We start from the raw sequence: 14,253 nt of genomic DNA on the forward strand, positions 1-14,253 counted from the left end.
ATGTTTATTGCTAGGGGCTAGGCCTCCAGTTAAATATACTCATGAGGACACAGGGAATTGCAACACTGACAGCCTTTAAAATTTACTCAGTTGCTGATTAATTTTGAGAGATCCTGTGGAGGAAATATTGTAGCCTGACCCTAGATGAGTATTTTAGAAGTTTAAAGCTTGCAGCCAAAAATCCGAATTTTCAACAATGGATTATTTTTAAAGTGGCAGTGACAAGGAGAAAGTCAAATACAATCAGGGTGTCAGTAAGGAAGAAGGATCGCGTTATGCCAAACTGCTTTAAGCCATGAAGCTGCTGAGCAGTATTTTGCAGGAATGTCCCATTCCTCTATCAAAGTCAGGATTTCATGAATATTATGGCAGGTATTGAGTGATGTGGTTCGTACCAAGATCAGGGGCAGCATCATGCCAGAGCTGTGGATGATGTGCCAGGAAAAGATTAATTAATGCACGACGAAAGTGAAAGTAAGTGTGAGCCTTTACACTGCTAGAAATATTATCTGCTTAATTAATACAAATTTCTTTGAGTGACCATAGTTCTGGAATAAGAACCTGGAGGTCATGAACTCTATTCCCACTGTAACAAATTGTGAAGTTGAACTCAGTTATTGTGCTAATTTATGGTTGGCACAAGCAACAATGATAATGAAGCTGTGGGACTTTGGCAGTGGAACCTGCCTGTTTTATTATTGTTGTTCAGGGAATAAGAAAAAGTCAGACTGGCTTACACAGTCTGGATTCCAGTGTCCTATTGTGTAATGATGCATTATGTCCTCAGAGAAACTAAGAACAGGTAACAAATGTTGCTTTGCTGGTGTCATCCACATCTCAAGAATAAATTTTTAGAAATAAGTTTGCTAGTGTAATGCTAATTGATCAGCACAATGCTGGATCACATACTAAAGACACACAAACAGGTGAAGTGACGGTCCAGTGGTATTATTGCTGGATTGTTAATCCAGACACCAAGGTAATGTTCCAGGGACTGAGGTTCAATTCATTCAGTTGGTGGAATTTGAAATCAATACAAAAAAATTCCAGAATTGAGAATTTAATGATGACCATGAATCCATCATCAATTGTCAGAAAAACCCATCTGGTTCACTAATTAGGGAGGAAAACTACCATCCTTACCTGGTCTGGCCTACAAGTGACTCTAGACCCATAATGTGGTTACTCTTAACTGCTCTCTGGCCAGTTGGGAAGGGCAATGAATGCTGACCTAGCCTGTGATACGTCATCCCATGGATGAATTTTTAAAAAGTATCTGCAAGAATTTGGGGTATGAAAGAACATTAGCACAGTACATCCAAATGCATGTGTGTTTTGAACACTATTGATGTTATTGAAGTATTGACGCTATTTTATGAGAATCAGAAAAATGTGCTTACTGTTGAAAGTTCTCCTGTTGAAATCATGAAACCAGTTTAGCATTGTTATTGTAGGGACATAGCCAGTGAGTGTCATGCTCCTGTAACAGACTTACAACTGCATCAAACCTTTAAAGCATCTGGAATAACTAATAGTGTAGCTAATAGTGTAAACAGTGCTAATCTCAAACAACTAGAAGTGAGTTTACCTGCCATGATTATTCTGGGCAACAGTATAAAAAAATTGTTCATCAGTAAACTTATTCTGATGAAACACCAGACATTTGAGTACAGATGTGCTTTCAAACACTATTGTGTTCAAGTATGTAGCACAGACTTTCAAAAGACATTTCTCTCTATCTCAGCCCCACATAAACTTATAACTCATTGCAATTAAGTACTTCGGACATGCATTTTAAAAAATACTGGACATAGACATCTAAAAGAAACAGAGGATCCATCTCCAGTCAGCTTGTGAGAGAATGATATTCATGCACCATTTCCCCGACTTATCTAATTTATGCTACTAAAGTATACTCCTATCATAATTTACAAAACTTTCAGGTCTCGCAGAGAGAAACCCATCATGAAGGTTGCCAAAAATTACACTTTGCCGGTTAATGGTGAGATTCAGCCTGTAGTGTTTCAGCAGTGATTAGCAGAGGCAGGACCAAGTGAGAGAAAGTGAGAACTGCAGGTGCTGGAGAGTCAGAGTCGAAAAGTGTGGCACTGCACATCGTAACTTTTTTTTTTAATTCTAAGAATGTTTTAATTCACCATAGAACATACAACTGCAGAAAGTTCGAATATCAACACTGCAAATTGATGAAACCTTTGTCACAAGCAAAAGGGAATACAGCTTCGGAAAACAGAGGAGAACCACCTATACAACGTATTCAAGAAGAACGGATACTCAAATACTACAGTGCGCAGCTTCCTCAAGAACAAACCATGACAAGCAGACCAAACACAGCCAGAAACCCTAACCACCTTACCATACATCAAAGAAGTTTCAGAAATGACAGCCAGACCAGTAAGACCCCATGGAATCCTAGTAGCACACAAACCCACCAACACTCTCAAACAAAAACTAACAAACTTAAAAGACCCAGTACAACCCATGCTCAAAACCAATGTCGTCTACAAAATTCCATGCAAGGACTGCCACAAATACTATGTAGGACAAACAGGAAGAAAGTTAGCCACCAGGATACATGAACACCAGCTAGCCACAAAAAGACACGACCCTCTCTCCCTCGTAGCCCTACACATGGATGAAAAAAAACACCATTTCGACTGGAACACATCTATCTTGGGACAGGCTAAACAAAGACATGCCAGAGAATTCCTAGAGGCCTGGCACTCCAACCACAACGCCATAAACAAACACATAGATCTAAATACCATCTATCAACCCCTCAGAAAACGAACAGGAAATGACATCACCACAAACCCCAGGAACCCCATCCAGGAGAAAGATATAAATAGAAAGCAGGAGACAACAGCTTCGCTTCACTTGGAGGTCACCACTGATGATGTTACCTAGCCAGGTAATGAAACGTCTGGATATCAAACCTACAGCTCAGCGAGCAAATCTGCACCCTAAAGGGACTACAACCATTGGACAGTTTGCATCATATCCTTCTTGAACAGTCTTTATATCTTGTATTGTGCGCATCTTCTGACACAGAATTTCTTGCAAAAAGAAAGTAATTCTGCTGGGGTTTGTTGCAGTCAGCAACCATGAAGAACTGGTTGAGAAATGAAATCTTTAGAAGATCACAGTAATTTTACTTTCACGTTGCAATTGGCAACTGGTTCCTGTGTGACACCCTTGAGGCAAGAGTCAGTCCAGTTAGCATGAGTAATAGTGCAATACTGTCTGAAAACCACTCCAGGGAGGGGCTTCTGTGGTGCTGTGGTAGCATTCCCTACCACTGAGCCAGACTTCTTAGCTTTTCGCAGGATGACAGAACTACAGTTAGCAGGGCAACTACTGGGAGATGACACAAGTTGAGTTTCTGAACCAAAAGCAGTGTCATTGTAGAAGCAGCTTTCTTGAGGAGGGTCAAGTTCACTTCTATTAAACTAGCACAGTTACAATTCTGGTCATTTTAATAAATTCTAACTGGTAAAGTCAGACACTGATTCAACTGACAAAACAGCAGTTACTGAAAGTACATGTGGAACATATCTGTTAAAATATTCACATGAAAAATTGCAGCTATTTCTCCATTTTTGCTGAAGTTAATTGGTGAAAAGAAATCCCAAAAGCAGCTTGATACATGCAAGTTACAGTACTGTTTGCATTGAGAACACACCACATTCAGTAAAACCTGGTTTCAATAGAGATTTCCCAGCACAAAAGCATTACACTTAAAACTTACGTCAAATTAAATACGTACATAAGAATTATTTGTATACACATAAGATAATCACATTTATTTTCCTATCTACTTCTAGTGTTCTTTTTGTCTACTGTCTGTAGTCGGCTACTGATTGCCAGTGATAAGACATGGGCATCAGAACCACACAATCTTGTCTGGCAGTTTATATGTTAAAACTCCCAACAGTTTCAGCAAAGCATTCAAGTGATCAGCCACTTCGACTCCAATACGTTAGATACTTTGAATGATGTATCTGGTTAAAATAATTACATTTTGCTCTAGCAGACAATCACGAAAAATCTGATCAGCTGACGATTGTATTTAGAAGACGACAATATTTTCTAAAAGTGGAAGCAAAATTTTGCTGGCCAAACCCCTATTGGCTATGCGTGCGGTTTCAACAAGCATTGTTAACAAGCCTGCATTGATTAGACCTTGGAGGTTTTCCTACATAGGGGCAACACAGGGGGTGACTATTTCTGGGAAGTCTATCATCTTCCTACAAGGACATGAAGGAGGAATGTAGCATGAGGATCAGTTGAAAGGTTTTCAGCTTTACCTGCTTATATGACATGCCACCTCTTCTTGGAACACGTGGTCTGAAGATCGGATGGACATTGTTGCTGGGTGGAATGTAGGGAGGCATCAGAGCTTTTTTGGTTTTCATTCAGTTTAAATTCATGGGAAGAAAAAAAATCAGGCAGGCTCTAATCCACAATCACAACTTGCCACCTGATTTTCCCACTTAGGTTCTGCCTGCAAAATGCCCAGAAGGTAAAAGCAAAAATCAATCTCAAAATGTTTCACCTCTCCCAGCTACAATGCTAGTATCTATCAAACAAGGTAGAAAATTGCCCAGGCATTCTCTTTGCACAAAAATCAGGACAAATGCAATCTGGCTAATTACTGTCCCATCGGTCTGCTCTCAACCATCTGAAAAATGAAGGAATGCATCAATGATAGTGTTATCAAGTGGTACTTACTCTGCACCAGCCTGCTTGTTGGGGCCATTCACATTCAGACATCTTTGCAGCTTTGGTTCAAACACAGACAAAATAACTGAATTTAACTGACATCAAGGGACCTTAGTAAATTTGGAGTCGATAAGAATAAAGTGACGTACTGTCCACTCATTAGAGTTATATCTAGTACAAGTGAAGATGGTTGCATTTGTTAGAGGCTGATTGTCTCAGCTCCTGGACATAGAACTACAGAAAATATATAGCATAGAAAGAGGCCATTCATCCTACTGTATTTACATTGTGACATCACTGTAGGAGTTTGTCAGGCAAGGGTCCTGCACCCACACATCCTCAACTGTTCCATCAATAATCTTCCCTCCATCATAAGGTCAGGAGAGGAAATCTTTGCTGATGAATGCACAGTGCTCTGCACTATTCACAACTTCTCAGATACAACTAGTCTGTGCCTGAATGCCTTAAGATCCCCAGAACATTCAGGCAAGGCCTGATACATCATGAGTGACATTTATAGTAGTCCAGTGCCAGTCAAAGACCATTTCAAACAAGTAAGAATCTTCACTTGACAATCATACAAGAGGAAGTCTGATGAAAGTTCATCTGGATCTAAAATATTAACTCTGTTTCTGTCCGTGAACGCTGCCAGACCTAATGAACATTTCCAATAGTTTGTGACTGAGGAGACAAACAGAACCCTCAACTCCCAGCTTCAGAGTGGGGCAAGGCCTTGTCTACTGCAGGGCATTTTCTGCACGATACTGGTTATCAGCCAGATCATAGACCCATGAGGACACTGCAGGAAACCTTGTCTGCCCTGTGGAGTCCCCTCAGCAGGAGGTGGAAAGTGGAGATGCCAGAAACCTGAAGGAGTGGGTCAAGAGAGCAAGACAGCAACACGTTTGTCACGGTTTCACAGTGTCAAGAAGCTCAAGTCACAAATATAGCAGACTGACGTGAGTGACATGGCTTAAACAGCCAGCAAGTGGCAGTTGAGTCAGCAAACAGCTGTGGAGGACATATGTGGACCACTTAGACTGCACCTTGAGTTTGAGAGGCCCCAGGGGAAAGTTCCACTTCTTATTGGGGAAACTAGATAACCTGATCCATGCGGTCATGGGAAATTAGTAGGAGCTCCACCAATTGAACTCTGTTGCGTATCGGTTTAGAAAGCAGGAATTAAGCTCTCATTGGTCTCCTGGTGGAACTGCAGCATTGGCTGTGAACGTCCATTGTAAATAATTTATTTCTTGGAGTTAATCTTTTCCATTCATGTTTATATAAATCAAAAGCTGGTGAAATAAAACAATTCCAGTTTCGTTATTTTCTTGCCATCTGTATGCATGAATCCTCTGTTACAGCTACATGTCAGAAATAAGATTCCCAACTCAGGCATTGAATTATGGTGGATGACATGGTAAGGTGCCTGGCTGAGATTCAGTGGAATGTGAAGAACTGGAACTGGCCCTGTCAGCAAGGGAGGCCAAAGTAGCTGCAGTTGCAGAAGGTGCCCAGACTTTGTAGGATGAAGCTGTAGCTGAAAGTCAAAATAGTGGCCAGGAAGCAGCTTCTTGTGTGCTATATTTTACCATAGCACAGGACTGAAGCTGGATCCCATCAGGGCTATGCTGTGTGCCAAGCTGGACAGATTTTGGGGAAGACCATCGATGTCCAATAATGTAGTGGCTGATGACTAGATCAAGAATGTGCACCTGCGCATGGCTTTTGATGCCTCAAAATGAAGGGGCAGTTGGCATTTGCAATGAAATGTCTGTGAGGAAAGCTCACAGGGAAATACTAGTGAGAGGAATGGATATCCAACAAAGTCCACGGTAGATCTTTGAAGTCCTATTATGGGTGCTTAGCACCAGCAGTAATCTACCAAGGCTGAACAAAAGGTTCATGGGTACAAATAGAGAGGACCTGGTCTCTGTATCTCTGGAATTGAAATAGTTTGATCACACTACCTTTCTGAAATACTGCACCAAATCAGCTAGGGACATGCAGCTGAAAAGCCATCCTGCTAGTGGTGAGGATGAAGTTGAGAAACTTCACAGTAATGAATCTGACTGTCTTTCTTTGGCATGCATGGTTACACCATCTGACAAGACTGGACTCCATCATTAAGGTAGGAACTATCATTAGGGAGGTGACAGTCAGCATGGTTGGGGATGTAAACCTTAAGATGAAGAGGTACATGGAACAGATCCAATCGTATTGTCTTAAATCCACAGCACGCCTTGTGGCACAGCACATCCAAGAGATTCTCAAAGGACAAGCTGGACTTGTAACAGATTTGGGCAAACGAGACTGGCCTGACTACCACACACATGAGCGGCCTCAAGCAGTGCAACTTAAATTGTCCTCCTTCACTAGAAAGGAAACAGGCCCAACAAAGGTATGGGAAGGACTGAGGCACTCAGCCAGAAGACTGTGAAAGGTAACCAGCCATTGCCAGTTTAGAGAGGGTTGTGGCTGATGCTATGCCCATGCCTTAAGCAAATGGAAGCATCCACACCACAGTCCTCTGCAGAAGCTAGACAGAAAGTTGGCAATGTTTCACCATTTGGCTTCTGAACATCCCAATCCTGTGCACAGAGTCACATATAAGTTCACCTTAGCCACTCATCTCAAAAATGAATCTAGCAGCTTTAATTAATCAATAAGGTATCTATACATCTCACTCAGCCCAACAGGATACTGGGCAGAGGATTCAGTCAGACATGGGCCCTCTTCATGTTCTTGGCTGGCTGGATTGGAGCCTGGAGCCCATAGAGTTACAGATACTTGAGAGGCCAGAGGCCTGTAAGAGAGGAGATAACAGAAGCAGGAGCGGAAGTCTGCAGCTTGTGATTCACAGTGCCAAGGTGCCCAAGTCTTAAATCTGGCAATCTGAAGTCATTGACACTAATTAGACAGTAATGAGTTGGCAGTGGATCAAGAAAGCAACACTGGGAGACCTATGCAGACTGCCTTCATTGTGCCCTCAAGTTCAAGAGGTCATAAGGTAGGAAGATATGTTTCCTATTTAGGATAATAAGTAATCTGGTCCATGTCATCATGGGAAATTAGGAGGCCGCCAACTGAACACTGCTACCTCGGTGATAAATAATCAGGAGATATGCCATCAAGTGTCCTGGTGAATCTGGAACATTGATCACGAAAATCCACTCTAAGTAGTTTGTTTCTTGGAGTTAAGTTTTTTAAATTAAGTTCATAAGATTGGACAGTGGAATAAAGAATCCTCATTTCATAATCTTGCAGACTATATGCTGAATACTCCTAATACAGTTTACAGTTTACATTATCAGCTTCTGCAGTATTTTACTTTTGTATGATTAATAGAAGATAAAATTGTCCCGAGCTCTGTTACTGTCCCTGTTATCTAGAGGACTGTGGGACTAAAACAAATTAAATCCTTTCAGAAAGGGAAGAACCAGGGAGGGGTAACTTTAAGTACATGAGAGGAATAAGATACCATTCTGGAGTATGATTGCATTGAATTGAATTTATTGTCACAGTGAAAAGTTTTGTCTTGTGAGCAATACAGCCAGATCACATAGTTAAGTAGCATAGATAGTAAATAATCGGTAAACAGTGGCAAAAACAAAAACACAGGCATAGGCAAATGTTAAGAGTTTGTGAGTCTATTCAGTATTCTAACAACAGTAGGGTAGAACTGTTACAAAACCGGTGGTGCACGTGTTCAGGCTTCTGTACCTTCTCCCTGATGGTAGAGGTTGTAGAAAAACATTGCGGGGTGGGATGTTTCACTAAGTGTTATGATTTGTTGATTAAATTCTCTGTCTCCAATATGTTAATGATTCTAAACTGTAGAGTGAATACTTTTGAACAAAGTTTTCACTACTTAGGGACTATAGCTCTTGTAAAGACATAATTTACCTTTCCTTAAATGCTGAAAATGTGTTGCTGGAAAAGTGCAGCAGGTCAGGCAGCATCCAAGGAGCAGGAGAATCGACGTTTTGGGCATGAACCCTTCTTCAGGAATGAGGAAAGTGTGCCAAGCAGGCTAAGATAAAAGGTAGGGAGGAGGGACTTGGGGGAGGGGCGTTGGAAATGCGATAGGTGGAAGGAGGTTAAGGTGAGGGTGATAAGCCGGCGTGGGCGTGGGAGTGAGAGTGGGGGCGGAGGTGGAGAGGTCAGGGAGAAAATTACAGGTTAGGAAGGTGGTGCTGAGTTTGAGGGTTGGGACTGAGACTGAGACAAGGTGGGGGGGAGGTTGCCTTAAGATGGCAAACTATGGTATGGATAGCTGCAATGTAAACAGACAATAAAGTAAATATTCTGTCGGCAAAAATTAATGGTTGACCTTTCCTCAGAATTGTTTTCAGCACCTGCAAGTGTTCAGTTGGTTTGGGAATTGGGGTTGGTTCCCTTTTGGGGAGTGGCCTTGGTGGTGCGATGTTCTTCCCATCCTGAAGGTGGCAGCAGGAACTGGAGGTCGGCGGGCTGGCATGCAAGGGGAGACTCCTGTCCAGCTCGGAGGCCCTGGCTCCGGCTCCGAGGGCCATGATGGCGGCCGCTGGAGAGGAGCCGGCGCTGTCCCGGAGACGGAGCGGAGTCCCTTACAAACAGCAGCTGGAGGTGAGTGAGGGCCCGGTGGGACGTGGAGGAGGGTGGTTTGTGACTCTGTGACACTGTAACCCAGAAGCTGGTTCAGCAGGGGGTGGCCTACTGTTAGTGTCTGATCCAAGCAGCTGTCCCTGTCTGACAGGACCAGGTACATTCAACACCATTGACAGGAAACAGCTACAACCGGTACTGCTCTGGACAATAACACACTTCCATGGGTAACCCCATCACGACTGCAACAGTGATTGGAAAGGGCTATGGGACCTGCTTCTAAAACGGAGTCTTCAAAGGGTGCCTCGAGCACAGTGGTAGTGTCCCTGTCTCTGAGCCAGGGCATCCAAGTTCAAGTCTCACCTGCTCCAGAGGTGTGTAACAATATCTCTGAGCAGGTGGATCAGAAAATGTGTGCGCAAGCAATACTTTTTTTCCCCATTTAATGAATTGCCCTGTTCAGCTTGTTACCTAAAACTGCAAAGTATTTATAGCACAGAGATAGTTTGTCCAACAGAACTCATTCATGGCGGTGCTTATGCTCTGTATCACCCTGCCACTTTATTTAATCTCATCTACTAAGCACATATTTCTATTCCTTTCTCTTTCATGTACTTACCTTCATTTTTGATACAACTCAATAATCTGCTTCAACTATTTGTGATTGAACGTTCCATACCTTCGAGTAAATATATTTCTCTTACATTCCCTATTAAGTTTATTATCTTGAAATACTGTTTTGGTCTCATCCATAAATGGAAATATCTATACGTCCAGAATTGAATGCACTCTCCCATGTTAGAACACACCTCAATCTTTCTTTCCTAGGGAAAATAGAATTTAGCATATTCAGTCTTTATTGAGCAGAACTTTGCATAGTATTTGTGGTCTCACCATGTTTATATATAAATTCAAATTCTCTGCTTTTCAATTCCCTTTTTTATTTCCTGTCGCTTGTGTGCTTTGTTAATTTTCAAGTCAAACCTGGACCCCTCACAGTTCTGCAGTGTTTATGATACCTTGGCAAACATAATTGGGTGCCTTTTCTTTGAATTTTTGTAGTACAGAGTACCTGTCTTTCAATTTATTTTCAAAACTTCTTTTGCTTGAATGAAGCTGAACTGAAGTAGCATCCACCATCAACCTTGTTAACAGTGGATCTGCCACTCCCAGTAATCTTCCAAATAGGTATCCCTCTGCGCTGTTGCATATATGGTGTTGCATTCCCCTTTGCTCCCTTCACTTGCAATAACCTTTGTCTAGGCGCTGCTCATTCACTTACTGCTTGACTAATTTACAAACCTCTGGAAAATTCCCAAAGTGTGCTTAGAGGTCTATGATCTCTGGTTTGAGGAACTCTGGTTTTCCTTTGAATTTTGTAGATATGCTTTTAAATTTATGAAAAATATAACTTGGTAGTTGCTATTATGCTGTTACATGGTAAGAAGCCAGATGTATATCTTACATAATGATCTTTGGAAACTTGAGGTTCTTCATAACCAGCTGCTAAAAAGACACATGAAATACATTTTTGTTAGGACAGAAAAGTTGATTGTAAACACTAACTTTTCTCCCTTTACTTTACTAATGTTCTCAGGTTTAACTTTACTGTTTCAAAAGCTTTATGTTTGTGATATCTTTTAGATGCTGATTGGAGACTGCACTGACAATTTAATTAAACGGATAATGAGACTCATTCTACAAGACACCTATGAGGCCCAGTCAGAACTACACACTATCATGTTAAATTTGTTTGAGAAAATCTGTATTAATGGAGCTGACGACTGTCGCCCAGAAGCACATGTTTTTTTGCAGCGCTTTGCTGAAATTGCATGGTCTGAGCTGGTGGATGAATGCTTTGCTGAAGGTAGCATGAAGTTGATTCACTCACATTCTACATTTTTTCAGGCTTTGGGCTTCTTACGTCGAATATCTTGTTACTTGCCCTGTGTCAGACGAATGTGGGATAAACGATACAGAATTGTTACAAATATTGGCATCATGCTTGTTTTTGATGGTGAAATTACTCATTTACGCCATTTTATCTGGCAGGAGTGCTTGAAAATACTGTACAATTGCCTTGTCTTGTGCAATGAGGATGACATAAAGTATCTTTGCCAATTGCAGATCTTTAACTGCTTAGAAGTGGCTTGGAAAATGTCTGATCAAAGGTTGAACCTTGGGTTGCTTGTTAAAGCATGGCTGGTCCTTGCCGAGCATTATCATATTCCAATTTGTAAGCAAACCTGGGACAGGTCCTCCTTCCCCCAGATAATTTGGTACTTGTCACAGGAAGATGAATATGAAATGGCAGGAGTGCACATTGCTAAAAAAGCAATGCTGGCGGTGGAGAATCCTGAAGCATACAAGAAAAACCCTTATGTGCATTATAAACATAAAACAAGGTACATATCCACAATTTCTGACGTTGAAACCAAATTGCCAGAAACATTTCCAACTATATGCTCTTCCCCTGTTTGTAATGAACTGGAGGATTTGGACTGTCATTTTCGCTCTTGCGAACGTTGTCGACTTGCATATTACTGCAGTAAAATTTGTCAGAAGTACCATTGGAAGCATGGCCACAAAGAGGAATGTGTTCCCCTGATTCCAAAGGAGGATATCCTCAAATATTACACTGAAGATGTGATAAATGACTTTCAATTGTACTGTATAAGCCTGTCGAATAGCAAGATGCTGGAAAGCATTATGGGTCAAACCATTCCGAAGCGTAAGAGAGGAGATGGTGTTCGCTGCTTAGGTGTCCTTGTTAAAAACGAGCAGGGTCAGTGGGTTACCATTGATGAACATGTGCCTGATTCCAAGAAGCATCCCCGAAGAAATAGACCCAAAGACTAACTTTTGCTTTGACGACATTTTGAGTTAAAAATTAGACATTTTACATCTGGTAAAAGAAACTGAAGAAAGCAATGTTGACAGAAATTAAGCTTTCAAACTTCAACAAAAGTAATTAACTCAAGACCTCCAACTGCACTAATGTCAACTGTCTCATTATTGAGGATTACTGCTGCGTTATGGACAATAGATTGAACACTGATGGTATTTCTGGTTACGCCTGATTTTAGCTCTGAAATTCATGAGTACTACAAGCTACACAAGACCCAAAACTGATAGTGTCTTAGCTGCTTTTCCAAACGCTAACTAATATTGCCTGTGGGTGTGCCCTAATTGAATCTGCAGAGACAGCTTCAGAACCAAGATTCACCCATGTCCACAGCAGTGTGACAAGTTCACATGTAAAAATGGGTAGTAACTACCTTTTTAATTCCAAAGCTTTTTATTCTGAGAAAGCATAGGAATTATTTAACATTTACTTGAATAACTGCAAATATCTCTGTCGCTAATTCTTTATCTAAAAAATCTCATTGACTATTTTATGATCTTTCCTTTCCAGCTGTTAACCTGTAAGTCAACCTTTGTGTTAAAACTCCAAGCTTGTTTGAGTTGCATTTACTTCAGAATTTCTTTTACACCCTTCTGAACTAGATGCCTCCAATTTCTGCAGTTAAACTCCTTAATTCCTAAAACTAAGTGATATTCTAAAGCACACGAGTTATGGACGAGATATTCAACATGAAGTATTGCCTTTTTGAGAAGAAATGTTTTATTTTGACATTCTCGGATTCATTTAGTGTGCTAGCAAAATGACTTGTTTTGGTGAATCTAACCAGTTGTTTAATTGTCACTTGCAACCTGAATCCCAAATGAAAAATGGATCCTGCAAATTACCTTGTTGTTTGGTAATGTCTTTTGGTCTAAAATATTGCTGTAAGTTATATTTATTTCCACGAAATGCCACATTGTAAATTATTTTGTAATAAAAATGTTACAAAAAGGTGACCTGTTAATTTTGCTTCCATTAGAAATATAATTCTCATAGTGTATTGCATTAAACATCTTTTTTGAGGCATTGAGGATGGGGATGAGAATAAATTATACTCTTTTAGCTCACACTTCTAAATTGTAAATCTTTGTTAAGGCAATCTACAGGTCCATGAAGTATGGGCAAAGGCAACAATTTTACCCATTACATAATTATTGGAAATACCTTTTAACCTCACACTGTTTAAGTTTTCTATTCACTTAACTGAGCTCTTTCTGTAAATGCGAAGGTCCAAATGTGGCTTCATATTGTGCCACTGAATGTGGGCAGAGACAATGTCTTCACCCCTGTTGGTCTGTTTGCAAACAGTATGTCTTAAAAATATTGGTGGACTTCGGGGAATATGGTACAGAGAATGACACACGGTTTTGAAGCATTGTGGATCTGGATTCTTGGTTTATTGTCAAGGATTCATTAACAATGGGAGGTGGAACAAAGACTTTTATTTTGGAATGTTGCATATTGTCTCAGTTGCTGTTCCAAATTTGTCGCAGCTGTAGAAAACATTTATTTGACTGTGTCAAAAGCAGGTTTTTGACTGTGGATTGTCCTGAAGCCTCCTCACTGAGTTTGAAGCTCTAATAATTTTTTATTTAAGCTTTGTAATTATAGAACTTCAAACAGGTGAGGAAAAGCCTTGAGGAAAAGATGAGTAATCATAATATTAAATAACCCAGTAAGGCAGAGATATGTGCTCACCAGAATGCTTTCTTCAACTGTTAATTCCTAGGAAGGTACAAAATAAAACAATAGCTTCAGACTTTAATGAGAGTTAAGGAAGCTCAAGGTTTTTAAAATAGCTTTAAAGCAGAAAACATCTCTTCAATACCATTGTTTTGTAGAGAAAGATATGTACTGTACAAATCCAATACGATAATGTTTTAAGTGCAACAAAGAATAGACAAAGTCTTGTAGGTATCTCTGTGCTTGCAGACACTGAAGTAGTACATGCTTGAGGATCAGGACATCAATGCAATAAAGGGTGTGTTTTAAGAGACTTTGATGTTTGTGATTTTGGACTG

General features: G+C 40.6%; 1 protein-coding gene across 1 annotated transcript; it reads left to right on the forward strand.

Moving 5' to 3' along the window:
• Positions 1-9,212: 9,212 nt before the first annotated feature.
• LOC140466866 (uncharacterized) lies at positions 9,213-13,185 on the forward strand. The gene is made up of 2 exons (XM_072562608.1): positions 9,213-9,348; positions 10,972-13,185. Exons 1-2 carry the CDS (start codon positions 9,274-9,276, stop codon positions 12,184-12,186), a joined length of 1,290 nt encoding a protein of 429 aa, XP_072418709.1. The 5' UTR covers positions 9,213-9,273; the 3' UTR covers positions 12,187-13,185.
• Positions 13,186-14,253: the final 1,068 nt, after the last annotated feature.

Source organism: Chiloscyllium punctatum, chromosome 44, assembly GCF_047496795.1.
Source record: "Chiloscyllium punctatum isolate Juve2018m chromosome 44, sChiPun1.3, whole genome shotgun sequence".
Taxonomy (NCBI): Eukaryota; Metazoa; Chordata; class Chondrichthyes; order Orectolobiformes; family Hemiscylliidae; genus Chiloscyllium; species Chiloscyllium punctatum.